The sequence below is a fragment of the Equus quagga genome, chromosome 1, assembly GCF_021613505.1.
Source record: "Equus quagga isolate Etosha38 chromosome 1, UCLA_HA_Equagga_1.0, whole genome shotgun sequence".
Classification (NCBI taxonomy): domain Eukaryota; kingdom Metazoa; phylum Chordata; class Mammalia; order Perissodactyla; family Equidae; genus Equus; species Equus quagga.
This window is the reverse complement of record NC_060267.1, coordinates 131,516,140-131,539,966: the sequence shown is the minus strand read 5'-3', so window position 1 is coordinate 131,539,966 and position 23,827 is coordinate 131,516,140. Positions and strand designations below refer to the sequence as shown.

Sequence of the window (23,827 nt, the reverse complement as noted above, 5' to 3'; positions counted from 1 at the left end):
GATGTTGCATCTCCATACTCTACAGAGGGAAACTTGCAAGGGACTTCTCTGGCTTATTAGTCAAGCCAGGTAAGTAACAGTCCCCTACTGTGGTTAGCCTGTATTCCCCAAGTACTCAGAATCTCAGTCCCCCTCGTCTAAAGCCATGGTTCTCAACTGGGGGTGACTGCTCCCTGGGGCACATTCTGCAATATCTGGAGACATTTTTGGTTGTCACGAATGGGGGCTACTACTGGCATCTAGTGGGTAGAAGCTAGAGATGCTGCTAAACACCACACAGGTCAAATCCCCACAATAAAGAATCACCCAGCCCCAAATGCCAACAGTGCTGAGGGTGAGAAACCCTGATCTAAACACCCGACTGGCAACCTCTGCAACACGCAAAAATCAACCAGCAGAATATTACAGGCGATTCTGTTTATTGAGAACATTATTTTATTTCTGACCTCAAATCCTTCTTTCCTCCTTCTCTTGCCCTGGAATTTCATCGTTCATCCATTGTCACTGTGCTAAATGCCTACACTGAATAATTCTCTCCTAATATAGTTCTTATACGTTAGCAGCAGCAGAACAAATAAGAAACGGAAAGACTGGCAATAGGCAAAAGAAAAATGAGCATTAACATACAAAACAAATTCTTGAGATTTGACCATAATATCATCTATATGCCTGAAATGTGAATTTTTTTTCCTGGATGCCCTAAGCTGTAATCACGCTCCGGGCCCACATCAAACTTTAATTGCCAAGAACGCCGTCTCTGCTAAACACACACGTGACTGCACCAATTTCGTAAAATGATTTTAATAGAAAAGTACACGATATGAACAAAAATAAATAATCTTTTTTTCATTTCTAATCCAGCAAATTGTACACTGCATATAAAACTGGTCTAAGATGCAGTTTTCCTGGTTCCTTTTTTTACTTTTAAAATATGGAGACAGCATTTTAATGAAATCTTCCAGATTCAAATTGATACATTCTTGTTTTAAAAAATCATATCAACCTTTAATCATTCTACATCCATTTTCTCCAAGTTGACTAACAAGAAGATGTTTCACTGAAATATCACCCAACCATCAGACTTAAGTGTGAAGTTTGTGCGAACAGGTAAATTAGAAGATTTCTTTACTGAGTTTTAATTCCCATGATGCTGAATGGTTCTTGTATTAAAAATTCATTTCATTGTCTTACTTTCAAAACACAGCATCTGGTTTTCACCATCCCATGGAGAGACGGGAGACTAAAAAATGCTTTTTAAAAAAATAAATATTCTAAAAGTATACTTTACAGTGATAAAGCAGTATTTTAGACCTATGCCTTAGTGTGTATTTGCATTGCATATATGCTTTAAGTTATAAGGACCTTTTCTATCTATCTATTTATATTATGGACCAGTCTTTGGGGACTGTTTTTTTGCTAATGATCTCTTGAAGTCAGCCAGTACTGCTCTCTTCTTCGGAGTACTTATTGTGCTAGAGTGTCATAGTTGATAATTCCAGAGGCTTGAACAATGTTTTGCAAAAACAAATTGAAAATTGGTATTGGCAAAACCGTATGAGAAAAGGGTTTGGGTAGGCTGCTAAAACACTCACAGTGCCAATCTCAGGAGATCAGCAGCTCGAAGAACTGAACAGACAAACCGGACTAAAACTTAGACCAGTCTTCCTTTTACTTGAGCCCATAATTACGATTTTGAACATGGCTCTGTTTGCTGCTGCCTACATATATAAATTTTTTGTTAATTTTCCTGTATTGGGAAGATCTTGAATGTACTCCAGGATGAGAAAGAAAAAAAATGCTGACACTCCTAAATCGAGTATATGTTTTTGCAATAAAGAACACTGGTCAATATACAACTGAGGAAAAACTGAAACAGATGTGCGTGCTAGAACCACAAGCGTTTGAATTTGCCCAGAAATGCTATTTTAAACACTCTATATGTTGGTCTACTGTTTTTTTGTGGAATAATGCATTCTTGGCATCCTTAAAAGGTTTCAATATGTTACAAGGTTATCCGGAAAGAAAAAAAGCAAGGGGCTAACGTATCAACCTGTGTAGCACTGGCCAGATTTCAGTGCACATTTTCCAGAAGCACAAGAACTCGTATTAATTGCACTTAACACAACGAACCTTTAGTTTCCAATGGGTTTTCATTCTCTGCAAACTAAGGCTTGCTTTTCATAAAACGACTTTCAAAGGGGCACAGAGACACTCAGTCCTTCAACTTCAATTTGAGAGGTGCTGTAGTTGCGGTGGTAAACGCAAACGCACTTTCTTGAACTAAAATTCCGGTCATGAACAAAAGCATGTGCTTTTCTGCTCTTCTCTGAGATGTTACAACAGCAACATGCTCTAAGACAATTAAGTTACGTGCATAACGCTGAAAGAATGTGAGCAATCCTACAGCCAGCTTTAAGCCATCTGCTTGATTTCTCTTTTTGAGGAACATATATAGGAAAAGAGAATTCCCCTTTTGTTCCGTTACATATAGGAATCTTTTGAAGTTCCCAAATAGTTTGGTTTTGGTAAAATTCTCCACTCTTCTATTATTCTGACATGTAGTCACCCTAAACTATCCCTCATGGTTTCTCAAAAAATCTCCACATGAAGTATCTGAAGGACAATTGAAACCACTTCCCAATATACAAGTAACATTTTATTTTATATTCTATCTTCCATTTGGCATAAGCCTTTCGATGCTTGTTTTTTTAAACCAGTGAAATATACAAATCACGCAAGACAGAAATATGTACATTAAAAGTACAGAATAAAGGCCATAGAAGATATACATAATATCTGAATGACAAGTAGAATATTTTACATTAAATAGTTTCTTTTAAAAACTAGGATTGTTAAACTCAACTCTCTTCATAAACATGAACCACTAAAAAGGAACAAAATCTGGTTTAGCAAATAAAAAATTACTTCATGGTTTTTGTATAATAAAAACCAAAAAAGTGACATTTAAACTAATTAGTGCTTTTTAATTTCAAGATCTTTTGCTTGCAATTCACTGCAACTGAGGGGAAGCGAATATCCTTGTGCAATAAATTAAGAGCCACAGATGGCTGAGGTGATATGAAGGCCACCAAGCCTAGGAGGGTTGCAGGAGATGTGTATCTTTCCAAACTTTTAAAACAACGTAACTCAGATAAGAACACATTTGACGGCACTTTTTGGAAAGAGGTGTCTTTGTTTAACAACATTTAAAAACCATCTAGAGATGTCGTGAGCTGGATTTTCCTTAGGGACTCAAATAGGTACTACCAGATGTAGCAGGCACTGGTTTCCACTCTGCAAAATGACCTAAGGAAAGAGAAATGTTGACAATGCTCCCAAGTTTTGAATGTCTCTTCATTTCCACATCTATGACAAACAAGTAATGCCCTCTCCGGAAAGTGTACAGCAACGGAGGTTGTAGGAAAGAGGGTGGGGCAGGGAAGAGAAAAGAAATCTTCAAACCAACACGCATATCAGTGAGTAAGACCTTCTAGATTCCTCAGAAACAAGGCTGCATCGTGATGCTCAAGGTGTGGTCGAATCAGGGCCACAGCCCAAGCTGAACTCAGAAACCTTTTGGAAAAATCCCAATTGGATAGCAATGAAGGATGACAATGCTCTAGACCAAGAAATAACCCCAGAGTAAACTGTAAATCAAATTACTGGCTGCACTGAGATATAATTATATTTATATTTATATATATATATATGTGTATATATATATATATATGTTATGTACAAAAGACTTTGAGATATCAGGCACCATTAAACCACATTTCCCCCCTTAGAAACGCAACTGTTCAGGTACACTAGGAACAGTCTCAGGGTACACCTGCAGTGTAATAGGAAGAGTCTCAGGGTACGCCTGCAGTGTAATAGGAACAGCTCGGGTGGATAATCTAAACACAGGATCACGACAGTGAAATGGTGCAACACCTCTGTGAACTCCGTTAGCCAAGTAACGTCATTAAAACATATAAAACTACTGCTCCTCAAAATAAAACTTTCCGGAAAAAAAATCCCTAAGTAGCGAACTGTTTTCCAAGTGGAGCTCCTAATGTTTCATTTCCTGTCCTACAATCAAAGGGGATCCAGTGGAGCTGCCGCTTGAAAACGTGGCCAGTATCACATCGCAGCATGGCACGGAGGAATCAGAGAGGGCCTGGGGTAAAGTGGGAGGGCAGATTTCACGTTTTTCTCTCAAAGAGGTTTTCTGCTCTGGTGCGGGGCTGAACTGCACACAGTTACCTTGTTGTCTGAGCTGAGGATCTGTGAATGGAAGTCACTTATTATTTTCATTATTATTATTTACTAACCAAGTATCTCTAAGAAAATGACAGTCTATTCTCCTTTATATCCAAGCCAACCTCTCCCGCCCCTCTCCAAACAAAAAGTCTAGTACCCAGAATCATTCAAGGATCCTTTTCCAATCTCATAAGCTAATTCCGATAACAGCTTCCAATCATTGTCTTAATATAGGAGTTTTTATGTTTTTTAATTTCTGGGGCTTTCCTCTCTGCTCCCCAAGTTTCAGTAGCTATTAGAATAGGACCATCTGCAGATGGAATGTTTGAGAAGAAGGAGACACATGATAAACCTTTTTTCTTTGAGGGATATAAGATTCTTACCCTCACATTTTAAATTACCACTTTGAAAATGCTTCAGGCTGGCAGCCCTTGGTTGGGGGGGGAGGGTCTCATTTCTTTGTTTGTTTCTCGAGACCTCTCAACTTTGACCAGAGCATTTACAACTCATTTTGGTCAGAGAAGCTAAATCATGCATAGATTTGAGCCGCCCCCCTCCAGCGGGATGCTACCTGGCCCGGATGACCCCACAGGTGATAAACAGAAAGCGTATTTCCGTTACCTTCTGGATGTGCACACAACTAAGTTACCATATGTGTCATGCCTCCTCATCCTACACCATCAAAAGAAGTCTTGTCTTACCTTTTCAAAGATTCACAAAATAAATATTTTTCTTGGTTCCCACCCCCCATTATTGCCAAATAATAATTATAATATTAATAATAAACCACAGAGTTCTTAGATGGGAACAGAAAAAAATGGTTCCGGTTGCAATTCTTGGGGGAAAAATAAAACAATATTTAAAAAAAAAAAACCCAAAAAACAGAATCACTGTACTTTCTATAAATAAGTGAGTCCTGGGAGTGGGGCTGGGTGACAGGCAGACGGCAAGACGCCCACTATTTGCACACAAACTGGTCCACGATCTCCGTGCACTTCTTGCACTTGACGTAGCAGCACCAGTGGAACTTGCAGTGGCAGCGCTCCGTCTGCACGGTCTTGAACTGGTCGTAGCCGCGGCCGCAGCACATGAGCTCACAGCCGTCCATGCCCTCCGATGTCTTGTTGCACAGGCGGCCCTGCGTGCCGAGCGAGCCGGTGCTCTCGTTGCGCACGCAGTAGTCGGGGCTGGGGTCGATGTACACCAGGTCCTGCGTGGTGGGCGAGTTAAAGCGGCTGTTGACCTGCACCAGCTTGCCCCGGCTGTTGAGCCGCATGGCCGCTGCGCTGTCGTACTTCTCCTTCAGGGCATCGCCCACCTTGCGGAAGTCTGCCAGCTGCAGCCAGCACGTCTTGAGGCTACAAGAGCCAGACACCCCGTGGCACTTGCAGGCCACATCGGCCAGGTTGTACACCGTCTGTAGGGAGAAGGGGACAGTCAGTGTACCAACTCATGGAGGAGCCCAGACGCAGGCGGGGGCTGTGCTAACAACGCTCCTCTCCACCTTCCAGATGGAGCCACGGTCACCAGCTAAACTAGGGGCTGGCCTTGTTCCTCCTCATTTTTGACTACCTGAAAGCTTGTGTTGCCTTCTTTAAAAAGTCTACAAAATAAATATGTTCTTAGCCCTCATCATTACACATCATCATAATAATCAGTCTTTGAATGACAATAGGAAAAAAAATTGTTCCAGTTGCTTCTTTTTTGCAGAGAAGCAACAACATTAGTAGCAGCTATTGCATCTTGAATACCCACCCCAGAGGTTGTTCACAATTCCTCATCTGTGTCACCTGGATTAATCCCCACGATCAGTGTAAGAGGGGAGGGTACTATCCTCCCCTCTTGACAGAGAGGGAAAGGGAGGCCCAGAGAGTGAGTTACTGACCCATCCACTGGGAAGTAGGGGTCCCAGGATTTGAACCCAGGCAGATGGGTTCCAAGCTCATACTCAGAGGCTTGTCCATAGACACCCAGCTGGAAGGTGGTAGGGCTGGGAGGGGGTCCAGCCCAGGGGGGATCAGGGTTCAAATGTTTACTCACTATTACTATTATTACTGCTGCGTGCCAGGTACTGTCATAAGAGCCTTTACACTCTTTATCTCATTTAATCCTCCCAGCAACGTTACAACATGGGCTGGATTAGATGATGGCACAGTGACGCAGAGAGGGTAAGTGGCCTGCACAGATTACACAGCAAGATTGTAGGGGAACTGGGCCTGGGTCTCAGGGCTTCTCACTCCTGCTTCCGGCAAAGTCCCTACCCCTACCTCCCACTGCCTAGACTAAGAGCACCCACCCTGAACCCAGGCAGACATGGGTCTTGTCTTGACTCTGCCCCTGAAATTCAGGCAATTGGCTTCACCTCTCCAAGCCTCCGTTTTCCATTTGTGAAGGGGACTGTGATGGTACCACCCTCATAGCACTGATATAAGGAATAAATTAGAGGATGCAAGCAAAGCACTGAGCATGCAGGATGCAATCGGTAAATCTGGTCTTTCTCCAGGGTGATGAGGGCGCTGGCCCTGGGCCCCTGCCCAGTCACCTTGGCCTCCCAGGAGCAGCGCCCACGGGTCTGGCCCCACTGCACTGTGCCCAGCAGTCTGGGAGGTGGCGGCTGCCTATTTCTAGTCCTGACTGTCTGCCGTTCCTGTCCCAGTGACCCTCCAGAGTTGGCGTGGTTTTGGCATGCCATAGGGGGCCTGTCAGGAACCTGGAGGCCAGAGTGAGTTAGAAAGCTGCTTCCACCCAGAACGGCTACCTTCTTCCTCCAGGGATTCATAAGGGGCTTTCTTAAGAAGGATCCAACGTGTATACTCCCTTGGCATAAGGGGTTTCAGGCACTCAGCTTGTCAGAGGAAGGGTTTTGCAAATGTATTTAACCTTTGCTCCCCTTTGAGGAAAAAATAAAAGCTAATGCCCCAAGGCGATTCTTATATGATTTCCTGGCACAGAGTCCAACTTCCCTCCCCCACCTCCACTATCCTGGAGAAAAACCGACTTCTGTGTAATCCCATCCCATCCCATTCAGGGGCAGAGTCAAGACAAGACCCATGTCTGCCTGGGTCCAAGGTGGGCACTCTCAGTCTAGGCAGCTGCGGGTAGGGAGTGGGGACTGTGCTGGAAGCAGGATCCAAGCTCAGCTCATTGCTTGAATTATAAAATTTACCAAAAAACCCATTATTTAACAATGCAGATGTTAAGTGAAATTATAATATTAAAGGTGCTTTTCCAACTCTCCAAAATCCCCTCTCTCCACTTGGAAATCCCTTGACCTCTCTTTTCTTGGTAGCTAAGTCCCTGATGATTTCTCTACATGAGAAAAGTCTAAGAAATCCCCAAAGATGGACGAAAGCACCAAATATGGGCACAACAGGGCCCAGAAGAGTCAACCCCATCTCTGTCCTGGAGACATTTCTGGTCCGAGGTGCTGGGCACACTGTAAGCACAGAGAGAAGTCGTGTCCCTATGAAGACAGGAGCAAGGTCTTACGGGCTCCCAGAGAGAGCGAGCTGTCATGCCCACTGTGTGGCCTTGGGTCAGCTGCAGCCCGGAGAATCCACTCACACCACAGGCACCACAGCCACAGGCGGCTTGAGAAAGGAGAGGCCACACTCCATCTGGAGCAATTATCTGACCTGTCAGGGCACCGCAGGCAAGATTCTGCAGACACCCCCAAATGTTTAACATCAAGTTTGAGAAGAAGACAGGTTAGCTGGAATTATCTAGATAATCTTTGACTTCTCTATGTCCTTGGCTTCCTAGTGTCCAGTAATTACCATTTATCAAGCACTTAGTACTGGCTGATACTAAACTCAGACCTTCGATTGAACCACATAAAACTGTTATTGTTGTGGGTCAGAAATAATCAAGTACTGGTAATCTCATATGCTTCAACCTACTCTATGATCCCACGCAATCAGCCCAAGTGTCAGGGAACGGAACGCCATGGCCATTGACCAGAGGTGGAAGTGTGGACTCTGAGGCTCAGAAACAGATAGCAACAGACAGACTGCATTTCAACCTAGATTTCTTTAACTCCAAGACCTATAGCTCTTCCCCCTGAGCAGCCATGCGTGACTTTAATAAAAAAGCACCTGGCCTTATATCTCAATCCACTGATTTTCTTCCACAGCCATGCAGTGGTTCTCTAGGCCTCCGTTTCCCAATCCTTAAAATGAGGGTGTGCAACCAGAGGGTTCTAAGGTTCCTTCCAGTCCTCCATATTTTACTCTGTGATTATCTTCCCTTTTCCTCACCCCAAAATACAGAAGAGTGAAATCTCTGACCAGAAAGTTCCTGGCATCTACCTTTGGCTCTGTAAAAAAATAAAATAAAACAAAAAAATAATGGCCCTGGTTTTCAAGGCTGCCAAAGTTAAGAAAAGTTTTCACCCCTTCATTTTAAAGCAGCCATAAAGTGCCATGTGTCTAACCGCAGGAAAAAAGGGTCTTTTTAACTATTGTGGGGAGACTTTTCGGATCCTGACCAGAGAAAGGAAAGAGCAGGACCCAGGACCGGGGAGCTCAGGAGGGCCTGCAAAGACTGTTCGCTCTGGGCACTTCGGAGGGGCTCTCTTCCCTCCAGAGCCACCCTCCAGGAGCCTGATGATCAGACCTTTAAATTCCACACTGCTAAAAGTGCTGTAGTTTTCCTAGGAAAGCTCTTTTTTTTTGCTATCTAATGACATAAGGAGAGGCAAAGAGAAAGAAAGGTGAGGAAAGGTAAGTCCTGGAAGCTGGGGTGAGGGCCTTCTCAGCTGGGCACCCACTGGGATAAATCAATTCCGTTCTCCCAAATTTAAGCCTCACCACAAACATGTTCAGGGGGAGGGTCAACGTTATTAACATTTTTATTTCTGAGCTGGGCTGGCCAATGGCACTGGGGACTAATTAAAGAGGCAGAGAAAGCGCTGTCTCAGGCAATGGCAGGAGCACCCCGTCTGGAGCGGGCCAAGGCGGATGATTCACTCCCAGCAGGCCTTTCTGGGGTGCACGCCCTTCTCCAGAGATGCCTATGCGTAGCAGGGCGGGGAGAGATGGGGGGGCAGGTAGAGAGAGAGACAGAGAGAAACAGGGAGAAGGGGAAGACATCTGAAAAGATAAAAAGGGAGGTGGAGACAGAGACGCAGAGAGAGATACAGAGAGACGCAGAGACAGCAAGGTGGGGGACAGAGGGAGGGACACAGAGACAGGGAGAGGCATGGCTGGCGTGGATGGCAGGACAGAGAGGGGGCCCAGCCCGGGTCGGGCAGCCAGGACGGCACTCACCCTGCGGCCGGCCTCGTTGTTGTGCAGGTTCATGAGGATGCGCGCGCTCTCGTATGAGCCCTTGGCGTGGATGCGCTCCCGCTCGCGCGCGTCCACGAACTCCTTGGCGAAGCGGTAGCCGTAGTCGATGTTGTCGCCGCAGCCGCCCCACAGCCAGTCCCGCGGCAGGTCCTTGGGGCGCGCGGCGCGGCTGCAGCCGCAGGTGGACAGCTCGCCCTCGCGGCACGCGCGGCTCATGGCGTTCACCACCCCCGCGGCGCTCACCGCGTACGTGAAGGCCGTCTCGCGGCTGCCTGCGGGCGAGGACGCGGGTCACCGGGCGCCTGCCCTGCACCCCGGCCCCGGAGAGGAGCGGGGAGAGCCCCAGACAGACCAGCCCCCGACCCACAGCAGCCCGGGCCCATGAGTGGTGCAGGTGGAGGGAGGGGGTAGAGGAAAACAAGCTAGCGCACGTGCTGCCCCCAGGCAGGGCGCTGGTGGCTGGGGAACCCAGAGGAGAGGGCCCCATCCCCAACATACACCCAGGCCTGGGCCCGCCTTGAGGGGAAGCTAAGAGAGATCCCCAAAACACAGAGAATCAACAAATGACCAAGAAGGAGCAGTTCCCTGCTATCTTTGCTCTGACATTTCAGAGCCTCGGGCAGGATTCTAAGCAGCGCTGGATGGATCTTCTCCACTCTTCTGAAAATATTCCAAACTTATTCTTTCCAAAAATGCCCATGAAAGAAGTCATTGAGGGAAAACTCAGAATTTGGGTAGACTTCCTTACGCTTACTTTACTGTTTGGTATTATTTTCATTTTGAGTTACATATAGGGCAGGAGCATACAATTTGCTAGACTTAGGGCCTCTCAAGGTCTGAGGCCCCGACTGGAACCCAGACACTGCAGCCCCCACACTCCTTGTGGCCCCAGTAGTTCTGGCCTGCCTTCCCTCTCCTCCATCATGCAGCATGAAGTCCATCAAGGACAAGGCTCTTGACTTCCCCAGAGTACACTTCTAAACCCGTTCCTAGAGAGCAAGAGAGGAAACTCTCCTGTCTTAAATCCCAAGCTGATTGGTCTTATCCTTCTCGTTCAAGACGAGTGTCTACTTTTAAACAGCCTGCTGTTTTTAACGTCACTTCTGCCATTCCCCAACAGCCTCTGCCTCCAAGTGTCAGAACAATAGCAAGAAGGAAAAAAGCACAATCTAAGAGGAAAAGAAAAAAAAAGCTTTCTCCTTTCCCAAACTTGTCAAAAGTATACAAACCTAAAGGAAAAAAGTTTTCTCCTTCCCTAAAGTAAAGAATATTTCCCTGTGAAACAGTTATAAAAAAGCCTTATTTGTAGGGAGAAAAATGGAGGGATCCTAGACTACCTTAATTTCCACTTGTACGTGGAGACGTTTCTATATGTAACAAGAAGCCACTTAATAAAAATGTTGTACTATGAGAGAGAAAGGGTTAACACCCAGCCAGCTGAAGCTGGGCCTGGGGGGGCAGGATGAGAGGGGCCTCACTTTCCTCAACTATAAAATAAGGGTATTGAACTAGATGCTTAGGGGAAAAAGGCCCCTTCTGGCACTGGAATCTCTATACCAGAATCGGTTTCTCCTACACTTAAAGAGCTTGCTAACAATCTTTTTTGGGGGGATAGGGGGGAGGTGGCATAAGAAGAGCTGACAACAGGACTCAGCGCTAACCAGAAGGGCCAGTCGGCAGGGCAGGAGAGTGGCTGTGCCAATTCAAGCATCGGCCCTTTTCTTGGACTTCTGCTCCACACCAATCCACAGCCCTTTGTGATTCCCCCTTCCAGGAATGGCCATGGTTCCGATTTACCACAGACCTTCCCTCCCACATTTTAAAACATGAGTAACTTGAGGAGTGTGCTGGTGGTTGGCAGGAGGATGCAGAGTTCCTGTGGGGTGTTACATCTATCTCGCTCGAATTAGAGAGGCAGAGAACATCAGGGGAGTGAAGAGAAATAAGGAGGGCAGACAGATTCTAGGGAGTTATTTGAGGATTAACACTGATAATACAGAAAACGCTGTGGCCCTGGAGGGGAGACTTGTAGAATAAGGAGGTAGCTAGAGGAAGAGAGATAAACAATCCTCTGGAGATAGAGGAAAATAAGACACTGTCCTGTGACTACATAGAACATAAAAGGGCTTTTATACAAAACATAATAATGCTGCTTTTTTCTGAAGTGTATCTTGAGCATTTCCTTTTTTGCCCCAGAATACAAACCTAGTAGAAATCTCTAAGCTAATTGGTCACTGCAGGGCAAACATCAGTTTGAAAGGGGCTCTTTGGCTAATAGCCTGTGGATACAGTCACTCTGGATGGAACACTGATGATTCAGTTAGGCTTCCCTCCCTGTGAAATCGACATCTACTCGGATCCTCACACTCCTTAAAAATGGTGCCTTTCTTACGTATCTTTTCACAGCGCGCAAACAAAGAAGAAACGGAGACAAAAGCTGGAAGAAAAGGGTAGCATGATGAAAAATGATAAAGTTCCAAAATGAAGAGCAGGCCCTCCACGAGGCGACTGTGTACAGTGCCTCCAAGGGAACTGGCACCCTAGAAAAATGAGGGAGGAGGCATTGGCAGTGGCAGCCTGAGTTTCTCAGACACTGGCCCCATCTCAGGGTCAGATTCTCACGGACAAGAATTGCTCTCCGTGTCCCTGGGGTACTAAGTGCTTTGCAGCAGGCGCGCACACAGACCTTTCAGCATCAAAGGTGTTTGAAGTTTTCCCTTAGCTCATTCTCTCCAGGCACAGCCTTAAATAGAAAGGTGAAAGCTAAGTGACTTCCCCACTCTTGGGGTTGAGTCCATGTCCCTCTTCTATAAAAATCTATTCTGGTTTTTCTCCTCTCCATCTTTTTTTAAAATAAATAAAAAAGAGAAGGCCCTGTAGTTTTCTACCACAAGCTGCCCAGCAGCAGATTTCTGCTCTGAGACCCTAGGCACCAGCAACTTTTGGCAAGAGAGATGCTACATGTGTTCTCCTCTTCCCAGGACATCAGCTGACTTGGTGATAGCATCTAGGAGGGCTCCCTCGGAGGCTGTCAGGAGGTTCCACTCCCACCCACTTCCCATCAACCCAGATGGTAGCACCACACAGCTGAGGACCAGAGAGTGTACTCGCAAGGGACAATTAAATACAGGCCTTTGTACTCAGGAAAGTGTTCCTGAGTTCCTGAGGAAGCAGGCTCTTTGAATCTTGGACCACATTTTAAATAAATCTGCAGCAGAACTCAAATCCACTTAGCAAATGATAGCTTATTGTGAACATCTTGGTCCCAAATAGGCTACGTATGAAGATGAGAAGAGGATTTTAAATCAAAGCTGTGTTCGAGTGACTACACAGAAAAACAGTTCTAATTGCTGTTTTTCTTCCTGGTTAGCATCAGAGGTGCACGATTTTTGCTAACTCATATACATGCGAAAAAGTGGTCCCATAGTTTGAGAGGAAGGCAGATTAGGGGGAACATACATGGCAAAGGTGAGGGGGGAAGCTGACAACTCACCATTGCAATATAGCTAAAAAAAGGAAATTTTAAGCTCATGCACAATATCAAAGTGCAGGAGAATCAAATCTCCGCCACACCCCCAGTGGACTAGGAAGGCAGCCCACATTCAGGGCAAACTCCTAGGTTCCTGAAGCTTAACTCCTACATTCAGATTCCAGTATATACATTAGCACATTGTAATCATTAACAGGAAGGACAAAGCCCCTAGGAAACTCCGCGGGCTGAGGCTACAGACCCCTCTCCCATTCAGTTAGAGGACCCGCTTCCAGTCCTGTATTATTTTAGTTTATGAAGCCGCTTGGCTCAAACATCCACTGACAACTCTTTTTTGTTCTCAATGAATGCACTTTTCAGGGTTTTTAAAAAAGCATTTTATCCATCCGTGACGGATATTAAGCCAACTTTTTATCTTCAGTCAGTATAAACAGTTAATTGCTTTGATAAATGGCTTCTTATTTTAGGAGTCACTGCGGCCATATCAATTATAAGGGCTTGTTTGCATAAAAGTAAAGAAACCTAAAATATTCACACTAGAAAACACGCACAGGACCACATCTGTCAGACAGTATCCTGTGCTATCCAACCAAACCAGGAGCAAACTGATTTTCCAAATTCTTTGCCTTTAGCCCAGTTTTAATGTCACCTCCTCCCTGAATGGAATAACAAGTTCAACAATGCATTTAAAATAAAGAATCAGACTGTGGGCAATAGGTTTAGTTTAGTTTTTTTTTTTTTTAAGTTTCTAGGTTGAAATCTAAAGCACGTGCTTTTATCTCAATTGCCAAAATCACAAATGTAAATTGGATCCCTTCTAATTAAAATTCTTTCTGGGACTAAAAATAAAGCTTTTAACATATATATCTCTATAGCCTCCGGAAACATCCTTATTAGGAAAATTAAAACCTTATTCACTTCCAACATATCCAGCATTCTGAAAGATGACAATTTTTAGTTTGCTTGGGCCATCTCAATTGTGGCTTAAGTTAGGAAACTCCTAACAGTTAAGAAAGTTTTGAAGTTTAAAAGGATATAAATGACTCAGCTTTCCTCATCTATTTTTGAGAAACCACAATAAGCATTCTGCTTCTATTTTAAACAAGATACTTTTTAGAAAAATTAAGTTTTCAGAAAAATGAAGGTGTCTTTGATGCTCCCTTTCTGATTTGGTTAAAAAAGTCCAAAACTTATAATCAGGTGTGGGGACAAGAATTCCTATCAGTAACAATGACAAAAATCCCCTAAGCTATCACCCTGCTGGAAGATTCCCTCCTTATCAAGCTTGTAAGTAAACTCTAAAGACTTTTTCCAGGAGAAAAATTTACATGTATTTAAAAATGTTAAATGGTTTCCTACCTATCTGCATAACCCTGCCAAAAACAGAGGTGTTATCCACGGTGCTGCAGTTCCATCTCCGATGTCGGAATTGATACTGGCATTCTTTGATGCCCGTCTTCGCACCTTCTCCGATGTACTGCATGTGGTCCTGATACAAGTGGCATAGTTTCTTCTGTCCTTGAGAAAGTCCTGCCAGTTGGCTGCAGAGAGGCTGTGCTCCTATGATATATACTTCTGACATCTGAACAGGGTTATTCATACCTAGCGACCTAAAAAGGGGGGGGGGGGGAGATGTGCATTCAAGATTTACGTGAACTCTCGAGGTGGGCCCCCTGAAAGCATGTCAGCAATACATAGTTTTAAGCACACAGATGCTTTTTCTCTCCTGCTTGTCTTCATGACAAAGTATGAGAAGGGCTTCATAAAACTCCTCTGTTTAAACTCCACTCAGAAAACGGAGGTATTGTGTAGTCCCCATCCCGCCATCTGGCTCCTCAGTTAGGGTTTTCACTCCCTCCCTGGCCCTGTTGCCATGTACCAGAACCAATATTTCCGAAATCCCCTCAGAAAAGGGGGAAACGGCGGTTTCAGGGACGAGCCTCTGACATTAGAGAAAGTGACTCACTTTGCCCCACAAATTGGACTGATCTGCCTTGAAAACGTATGAATGCCGAGAGTAGACACAATTAGACACGGGCAGGAGATAGCAGTTCCTTTTGACTGATGGAAGAACAGTGGGACAAGTATACAGACTGAAGGAAATTCACCATGTTCTGGACATTTTAAAAGGGCTCCTTATGTGATTGTGAAGGACCCAAGACGGGGTATCCAGTGAACAGAAGTCATGTTTGACAGTCAGAAAAACGCTGTTCATTTACAGGGGAAAAATATCCAGAACACCGTCAAAAATAATCCTCTGGATATACTGCAGTCTATCTACAAGGCCCCTACCAGAAAGAAACCCTCATTTAGGGACATTTGACTACTTCAAGTTAACCTCCTTTTGATCAAATTTCAAGCCCAAATACCTCCCCACTTGGAGTTGAGCTGTCTTCCTAGAACTCTGCCTACTTCAGACCCTGAAGGTTAATAACCTCAAGTGACAGAAAATAAAAGTTGGAAATCACTTTTATTACCTAGAGGTGGCAAAAAGTAAATTTTATAGATAGGCTTACAATTATTAGAGAACTGGATTTCGGTCCCCTTTTATTCTATGATGTACAACAAGCATACATCTGAACAGGGGCCTCATAGAAAGAGGTCTAGATTTATAGGTTCCAATTCCCTATGGAGCTAAAGATAAGCTTTGCAATATTAGCAAATTAAAAGAAAATTCTCATTTAAAGATATATACAAATAAAATATATATACATATGTAATAGATAAATGAGCCCAAAGTCACGATTCAACATTAAATATTGCAGCATCATACAAATGCAGCTTCAAATAAAATACAGAATATGCACATAGAATGAACTTACCACCAAGAATTGGCTTCTATTACAACCTGGGCGAAGGAGAAAAATATGGCCAAAGCCATTAGGAAGAACTTCGAAGACATTGCACTTCCAGCCGTCCCCAAAGCAACTCCTGGGCTTAATATTCCAATCGACTTCTGGAGAGGGAAGAAAGGAGCAGATGTTTATTGCCTCTCAGATAATTTTCAAGCATACAAGTTTAAACAACGGAAGCATCCGGGGTCTCTTAAGTTTACTGTTGATTGACTGCGCTTCTCCTCCGTGAGTTTTTTGATGGCAAGATATAGGCAGTTTCTTTTTCTAAATTAATCCACCCACGCAACCTCACCAGGAAATCTGATTTCGCTGGGATCCTGCGCGCGGGGCACGCCAGCGATTACAAACATGTCTCAATGCTGTTGAGTCAAAGCCCCGGTGCCAGGCGCTGCCTCCTTCCTGCTTGCTCGAGTCCCGCACCCCCTCGCTCCCCTCTAGTCCACGCTGTGCTCGGTCCCTCCTCGGGAATTCACTCGGGAACCCGCCGCCACCCTCGTCCTCTCCCCGACCTGGGCCGAGCAACAAGTGGAGCCGGAATTAATTCCATGGGCGAGAGGAGCGCGAAGAAGGCGAGTGGAGCGCGCCGCCGGCGGCTGCGGAGGAGGCGGGGTGGCCGGCGCAGGGGTGGGGGCTGGGGGGCAGGACGCGGGAGGGAAGGGCAGGGGGTGGGGGGCGAGGCCCCGGGGAGCAGCGCGCGCGAGTGCCCAGCTGGGAAACGCAGCTCCGAATTAACATCGTATGTTTCATAATCAGTTTACGGGCCGCTTTGGAGGAAGCCACTTCCAGAGGGGGAAGGGCAGCCTAGGTCTCCTTAGGACGCTCTTAAACCTGAGTGGAGTGGGGAGAAGGAGATGGGGGACACGGGATAAGGGGGAAAGAGATCTGCTCTCCCAACCAAGGAAACTGGAAAACTGTACCCCCTCCCCTGCCTGCGGCCTCCTCCTCGGACTCAGTGTACCCTAGAGATGGGAAGGCACCCCAGTGAAAGAATGGGGTCTGGGTCTCTCTGTGCTGGGAGAGAATTCCTTCCCGGCCCTCCTCATATTCTGATTTTTCACTCTTCCTCCCACCCTGCTCCTGTCTCCACTCCTGGCAGCTGCCACGGAGAAAAGGGAAAGGGAGCCAAGGAGGACTCCAGTTTCCTATGGTCCTGCTCTGGAGTTGTCGGCCACTTCGCCATCGCGGCACTGTGAGCCTGGCCTTGGGACGCCGCCTCTCCACCCTCCAGCCCAATTCAGTCAGTCGAGCCAGACTCGCTTTGGTCAGTCCCAAACTGTGAGGGTGCAGGGCGAGGCCAGAACCGGTGCAAGTGAGCCCCGACGGGGCCAGAGATGCGCTGGCTCCCGCGCTGCGGCGGAGCCCCTGGATTCCAGGGCACCGAGAGCCCCGGCGGCGAAGGCTCTGGTCAGGAAGATTTTCGGGGACAGTGGGCGGCCTTGGAAGCTTCCGCTGGCGTTCCTCCCCACCGGTGACTTCTCCACCTGTAGGCGGCGGAGGAGCGAGACGGTGCCGGGTGCGGGTAGGAGGAGTGGGTTTCCAAAATCCCCTTTTACATCTCTGATAAGTGTAACCTGGCCGCGCTGCGCCGCCCGCAGACCCCAAGGGAGCCCCTTCCTCGGGAAAGGAAAGGTAAGCCTCCTCCAGGCGTCGGAAGGGCCTGGCCTGGAACCTGCGCCGTAAAAGGGACTGAAGGGACCTAGGTGGCGGTGGAAACGTGAAGAGGCGCAGGAGCGTGCCACGGCTTTTCCCTGCCAGCCGCCCATTTGGCCCGGACACCTCAGGGCTTCTTTGAAAGGAAATGCTTATGTGGTCCCTGGTGCCCGCTAACCAGGACTCCACTCCCCTGGCCCACTGGTCCCCAAAACGCCACAAAGCTGGGGGCGCATCCCGGAGAACAGAAACCTGGGGTTTCCCCAGCCTAGGAAAGAGAACGCTCCGTCTCCCTCCCCACCCCCGCCCGAAGTGTCAAGTTTCTTCCAGGGGAGGGGGTGGGCTGTGAGGTCTGGCTTCGCGCGCGGCCCAGCCTGCAAAGTCGACTCTCTCCATCGGCGGCCAAGGCCGCGCGCGCACACACACTCATGCACATTCACACACTCACACGCGTGCACAGATACACACGCGCCGTCGTGCTTCCAAGACAGCGGAGGATATCGCCGCTGGCCGCGCGCACTTTTCGAGCTTCGCGACGGGCGGGCGGGGCGCGCGGGGCGGGGCTCGGGCAGCCGAGAAATTGATAACAGATTCGGCGGATTACAGCGGATCTCTTTGTTAGAGGGGAAGCCACACAAACCGAACCCACTCTCGGCCCGACGACCCCGAGCAGAGTCCACCAGTTCCCAGCCCTGTGGCCAACTGGGAGTGGGCCATTGGGTCTCCGCGACTGGGATATCCCAAGCTCCAGGCTGGGGGTAGGCCGGAGGTGTCCCAAGGGAATCCAGCAGGAGAACCCCTCGAGTAGCGTCTCCACTTAACCCCGTGCGCTTGCCCGGAAACATCTTGGCCCGCTTCCCGCTCCAATCTCCGAACAATCCAGAAAAGGCCCCACAAGTTTGAGAGATTGAAGGAACCCATGGCGAATTCACTAATAAATACATCGATTCTGTAGGGTAAACATCCCTGCCTGTTTACCAAGAGATCTGACCCGAAAAGACAGTACGAAATGAGACCTCTCCGCGGACTGTCACACCCAGAGTAAAACAAAAGTTCTAGGCAAAAGCTGAGTTTACCAAAGAACGGGCTAAACGTTTTAGAATACTTTCAGGGCCCGGGAAAGCCGACTTTGTAAGGATCCTTGGTATCTTCCTAATGTGCGATGGGGAGGAGGCTTATGGGCATTTGAGAGGTTCAAGTACACCCCGGGGAGGGGTGAGGCGGGGGTAGGGCGTTCGCGCGCCCCTGTTTCCAACCCAGAACAGCTCAAGTAGTGGCTGCTTAATAAGTCTCTCTTCCAAAGCTTTCCTATCGGATTAAAGGTGTTCCTAACCGTTCTTTATCACCTGGGGTGCGGGCCAGGAGAGAGGACGGGTAGGAGAGAGGAAAGCGTACCACTGGTTAGAGGACGTTCCGGGGCCGCAGAAGGCATCGGAACGTGTGCACAGACCTGCCTAGTACCCAAGTCTTCGGCCCCGCGGGCCCTAAAGAGAAATTCCGCAAATGCAGGGCGAATATCCTCAACCTTCGTCCACTGGCGCTACCTCACTCGGTCAAAGCATCCCTTTCCACTAGGCTCTTTGCGTCCAGGGCTCCTCAAGTCTCTGGGAGTGGAATTGATGAGGGACATCAACCAGGAGGAAGAAGTGAGTTTGACTTGGGCTCGCAGTGGCGAAAAGGATAGAAAACTCCAAGAATCTCAGCTCTTTGTGGGAAATAAATTTTGTTTTCCCCGCTGTGATCTCTCCCTAAAGCAAAGAGAGAGATGGAGAAAATTGCGGGAGAAAAACTCAGTGGCAGGGACAAAGTTGGGACGTCCTGCCCAGGGGAATGCCAAGAGAAGCGGGAGTGGATGATGAAAGTTAAGCCGGTCGAGGCCAACAGGAGGTCCACTTTAGTGGAGCAGACAAGGAGTTAGCGCTCCCCCACGACTCTAGCCTGGGCGCAGGGGAGCCGTGGCCGCCCCATGCGTCCAGGATGTGTCCATAGCACCGTCTGTGTTGGGGTGGGGGAGAGAAAGTGGAGGGAGTTTCTCGAGCCCAAATCAATGCAAGGAACGTGAGCAGCCTCTGCCAGACTCAGAACCCAGAGCAGGTCCAGTAACAGGGAGTCTCCAAGGGAAGAATGGTGGCTAAGTCTACCTCTGTTCTCTGCTTCCCCTCGCCCTGCCCAGGACAAGACTCTTCAGACTGCAAGACACCTTCTTTCTCCTTGCCTCCCTCCCTCTCTCCCTCCCTCTCCCTCCCTCTCTCTCCCTCTCCCCCTCTCTCTCACTCACTCACACACACACAAATATCACTTACAACTTCTCACACAGCATGTCTAACTCTTTCAGCACGGGCTGTCAACTCTGTCCAGAGGAAGAGCAGAGTGTCCCGTGGAAGAAGAAAGAAAATTAAAAATCAGTTCAACTCCCACTCTTGAGAGGCAGTTTCAACTCTACTTTTTAATAGATGAAGAAAGTGAGGCGGAGAGAGAGAAAACAACACTTTTCCTCAACCACAGAAAGAACCAGTGAGAGTGCCAAGGCCAGAACCAAGGCCTCCTAGGGCGATGCTCTCGTTCCAGCGCCCCGGAGAAGAGGTAGCAACTCTTCCTCCACTCGCCTGAACCCAACTTGCTGGGTCGGATCCATGGCCCCTTCCCTACTGCAGCGGCCACGCAGTGCAGCTTGTCTTTTGGGGGCCTCGGAGGGGCCCTCCCGGGATGTGGTGGTCGCTAGAGAGGAACCGAGCGCCAGAGGTGGGAGAGAGAGGCGAGCGGCTGCCCGCCTGCTCCAAGGAACTGAGACTCCGAGGCGTCCTACCTTAAGGCAGCCAACAGGGGGCAGCCGGCACCGCACCGCGGGGATGAAAAGGCAGCGCGAAGAGCCGAGCTCTGCGCGCAAGGTGCTAACCCCTTGTGCACCGGAGCGCTCCGATAAGAGGAGGAAAAGGCAGGGGACTCTGAGGCCGGCCCTCCTGGGGAGGGTCCTCTTTTGTGGGGCCAGGTGGGACTAAGACTAGTACGTCCAAGACCCAAGAACAACTGACCCTTTACTACCCCCCCCCCCCCCCCACACACACACAGGCAGGACACAGATCCACACACTCGGACACACAATTTCCACTGCTTCTCCATCGCTTGCGCGCTCTCAGCATCGGCCCCTCGGAACTCCCCTGGCAGAGGCTGTTTAGAAACGAAGTCTCCGCATCTGGCTGGAGCAGCAGTGAATGTTGGCGGGAGGGCAGGGGCTGAAGAGGTGCGACCCCACTGCTGACTCCAAGTTACTTCCAAACAGCGAGCTGTCCGCTTAAAGAAAAGAGCAGAGAGGAGAAGGGGCTTCAATGCCAGACTGGGATTGGAAAGTAAAACAAGGCCGCGGGGTCTCCAGGTTTGGGGTTTTTTTAAAACCTGTTTTGGGGAGAAAGGGGAGATCTGTTTGCTTTTAGGAAACTCTTAATTCTAATTCCAACCTTGTTTTCTAGACAACTGAAAAATGGGAGCGATCAAGAAAAATGGAAATAAGGATCGAAACTTGGGGGGCAGCGAGAGGAAAAGCTGTTTGGAAAATAGCAAGTTATATTGCAGGAAGAAATGTTAACTTTTCGTAAAAGTGAACTCTCGGTGACCCTCGGAGTGTGTGACTCGGCTTTAACATACAACTGACAATTAAAACAAACAAGAGTTCACAAACTGCCCCCCGCCCGCTCTCCCAACGCGGAGGCCCAAATGTTTCCAAAGGACACGGCAGATTCCGCGCAGGGGGCCAGGGCGCGCTCTCCCAGCGGACAGGATTAGAGCCACCACTGCCAGCACTCCCCGCCCCCATCACAGCGGCAAAAGTGCCGGAGCTCACCCAGTGGCGGCTAGTAATGCTAATAACGCGACCCTGCTCCCCGAACCGGGGTGCGTGCTGGCCCCCCGCCAGGCACTCTTAAAGGTACAGGGCCTGCAGCGTTGGGTTCCCGGGCCGCGACGAGTCCGCAACCTGGCCTCTGGTTGCAGAGGGCGGTGGTGAGGGGGGGGCGGGGTGCCTCTGTTCCTGGGCAGTTGGTCCCTAGTCCCGCTGCCCGGTCTCCCAACCAAGGAGTCCCCTTCCCTTTTCCGAGCCCCGGCCACACACCTTCACGTTGCCCGCGCAGTTGGCGCTTGGTAAATATTTGTTGAATTGAATCATTATCCTGTTACTGAAACATACATAGTAAATTACACTCGCGTTTCTCAGAGCAAAAGGAAAGTCGTCCGTGAACTGCACTTAGTTTTTCTGCCCTGGCTTTTCCCCACCTTTTCTCCAAAATCGAAAAGATCTGCAGAACGTTTGTTGGGACAAGAAGAGGTCTCCCGGGAGACAGAGGCAGTGCGCGGGGGTTGGGGGGCGAAGGGGTAGGGGTCCTTGCCAGCTACGCGGGAGTTCCAGCCTCTCCAGGCGGTAAGAGAAATGGAGGGATAGGAAGAGGTAGGGGGGTGGAGGGGGGGATTCAGTTAACTTCCAAAATAAAAAAAGAAGAAAAAAAGCGGCGAGTGTCGGCGGCGCACAGAACACCTACCTTCATGGCGAGGGGGAGGGGGCGCGGGGAGGAAGTCGCCACCAGAGTGAGGGCAGCCGAGGAATCCGAGCGGAGCGGCCGGGTTAAGCCTGGGGGGACGATCCGGCGCAGAGCTGCCGGCTCCTCCTGGGCGCGTCAGTCAGGCACAGGGAATCGGAGCCGAAGCGGTCACTGGCGCCCGAGTCTGGGGGCCCGAGCTGGAGCAGCGCTGGGATGCGCGCAGAAACCGAGGGGGCGCCGAAGCCCGCCTGCCAGCAGCAGGACCAGGGCCGGGCCGGGGCGCAACAAGGGAGCCGCGGGTCCGGCGAGGGCGCGCAGGCGACTGTTCCGCGGCGAGGCGCTCCCTCTCCAACGTCCATCAGCGACGGCGGTAATTAGGGCTTTCCAACCCCAAATGTGGGCGTGATTGTGCAAAAGACTTTACAACAAATAATAAAAAAAAATTCTTCACAAGAGGGTGAAAAAAATGCCCCACTGCTCAACTCTGGCCCGGAGCAGGGGGAGGGGGGAGAGATCCGTGCGCCCAGGTGCCCCCAGTTCATTCACACCATGGATTCTGCAAACTCCCGGCGGCTCACGCCTCCTGATCTTCAGCTCCTCCTCTCCAAGTCTGTGGCCGAAACGTCTGCTTCCAGGCGCTGATCCTGCGGCCGAGAGTGTGTGGACGTCTGTGTACACACAGAGACACACACCCAAACACACACACACACCCACTGCAGCTTTGGGGCCACAGAACAATCAGGCGCGCATGGCTTTTTCTCCGGGAGATGCCGCTGAAAACGCACAAGTCGCCATCCGAGCTGCAAAAGTCAGCGCCAACTTTTGTCCTTTCATTTTAGGGTTTGGCAAAAAGGGGGCGCATAATGGGTAAAAGTCGTCCCCGAACGTTCTGCCGGGCGCGGTGGGTTCGGGCGGCGATGGGCGATTGCCCCAGGGGAGGCACTGGCTCCCCCCTCCCCACCCCCTTCTCTCTCTCTTCGGGTTAATCCCCCTCTTTTCCCCGCCTTTCCAGGGCGAAGGGCGAAGAGAAGCAAGGGCACCGCGGACGTGGGGCTGGGGAGGGGCGAGGGCGGGGGTCTCCGCGGCGGCTGTTCAGCTTTGGCGGTCCATGGCCGGCGCGGCTGCCCACCTCCTCGTTTGGCGCCGGGGCCCGAGGGGCGGGAGAGCGAGCAGGCGGGCGGCGGGCGGTCGGGGCACGGCGGCAGCGGCGGCGGCGGCGGCGGCGGCGGCGGGAGGAGCTCGCTCGGCAGCGGCCGCACCGAACCGGACTCTGGGCGAGGGAGGCGGCGCCTTGGAGCTCGCAGCAGCCTTCCACGCGATCCGGTGCCCCGCAGACAGACTGACCGACCGCAGGGACCGCGTCCCCCCCACCCACCCCCCGGCCCTCCTGGCCAACTGCCTCACTCTCTCCCTCCCTCTCTCTGGACTCCTCTTTCCCCTGGTGTTCTCAGAGAAAAAAAAAGATTTTTTTTTTTTAAGTTGCAGAACTAAAGGCGGCTGGAGAGAGAGAGAGAGAGAGAGAGAGAGAAGGGGGGGAAAAGAAAGAAAACCTCAACTTTGCCTTTGCGCATGCGTGGTGAGGCCGGCCTATGACAAACTCCGCAGGATTTTAAAGCCGTACGACGGGCTGGGGTACAGGGGGGCGGGATACACTCCCTGATCGAGCCCCCTTCTGCAGGCTCCCCATCCCCCAGGCATCTGCTGAGAGAGAGAGGTCCACTCCGCAGCCGCTGCCTGACTGCCTCCTGGCTGGCTGCGCTCCTTCCAAAG

At 49.4% G+C, this 23,827-nt stretch overlaps 1 protein-coding gene across 2 annotated transcripts; it reads right to left on the bottom strand.

Annotated features, from left to right (window-relative positions):
- Positions 1-487: 487 nt before the first annotated feature.
- Positions 488-23,441, bottom strand: WNT5A (Wnt family member 5A). 2 transcript variants are annotated; one of them, XM_046673116.1, is made up of 5 exons: positions 16,388-16,462; positions 15,846-15,979; positions 14,383-14,633; positions 9,513-9,805; positions 488-5,662 (listed from the first exon to the last, which is right to left on the bottom strand). In XM_046673116.1, the coding sequence occupies exons 2-5, from the start codon at positions 15,923-15,925 to the stop codon at positions 5,204-5,206; spliced, it is 1,083 nt and encodes a 360-aa protein (XP_046529072.1). In that variant the 5' UTR covers positions 15,926-15,979; positions 16,388-16,462; the 3' UTR covers positions 488-5,203. The 2 variants fall into 2 exon arrangements, with proteins under 2 accessions (XP_046529072.1, XP_046529063.1); XM_046673107.1 differs by lacking the exon at positions 16,388-16,462 and adding an exon at positions 22,058-23,441 and having other exon boundaries at positions 489-5,662.
- Between the last annotated feature and the right edge of the window lie 386 nt (positions 23,442-23,827).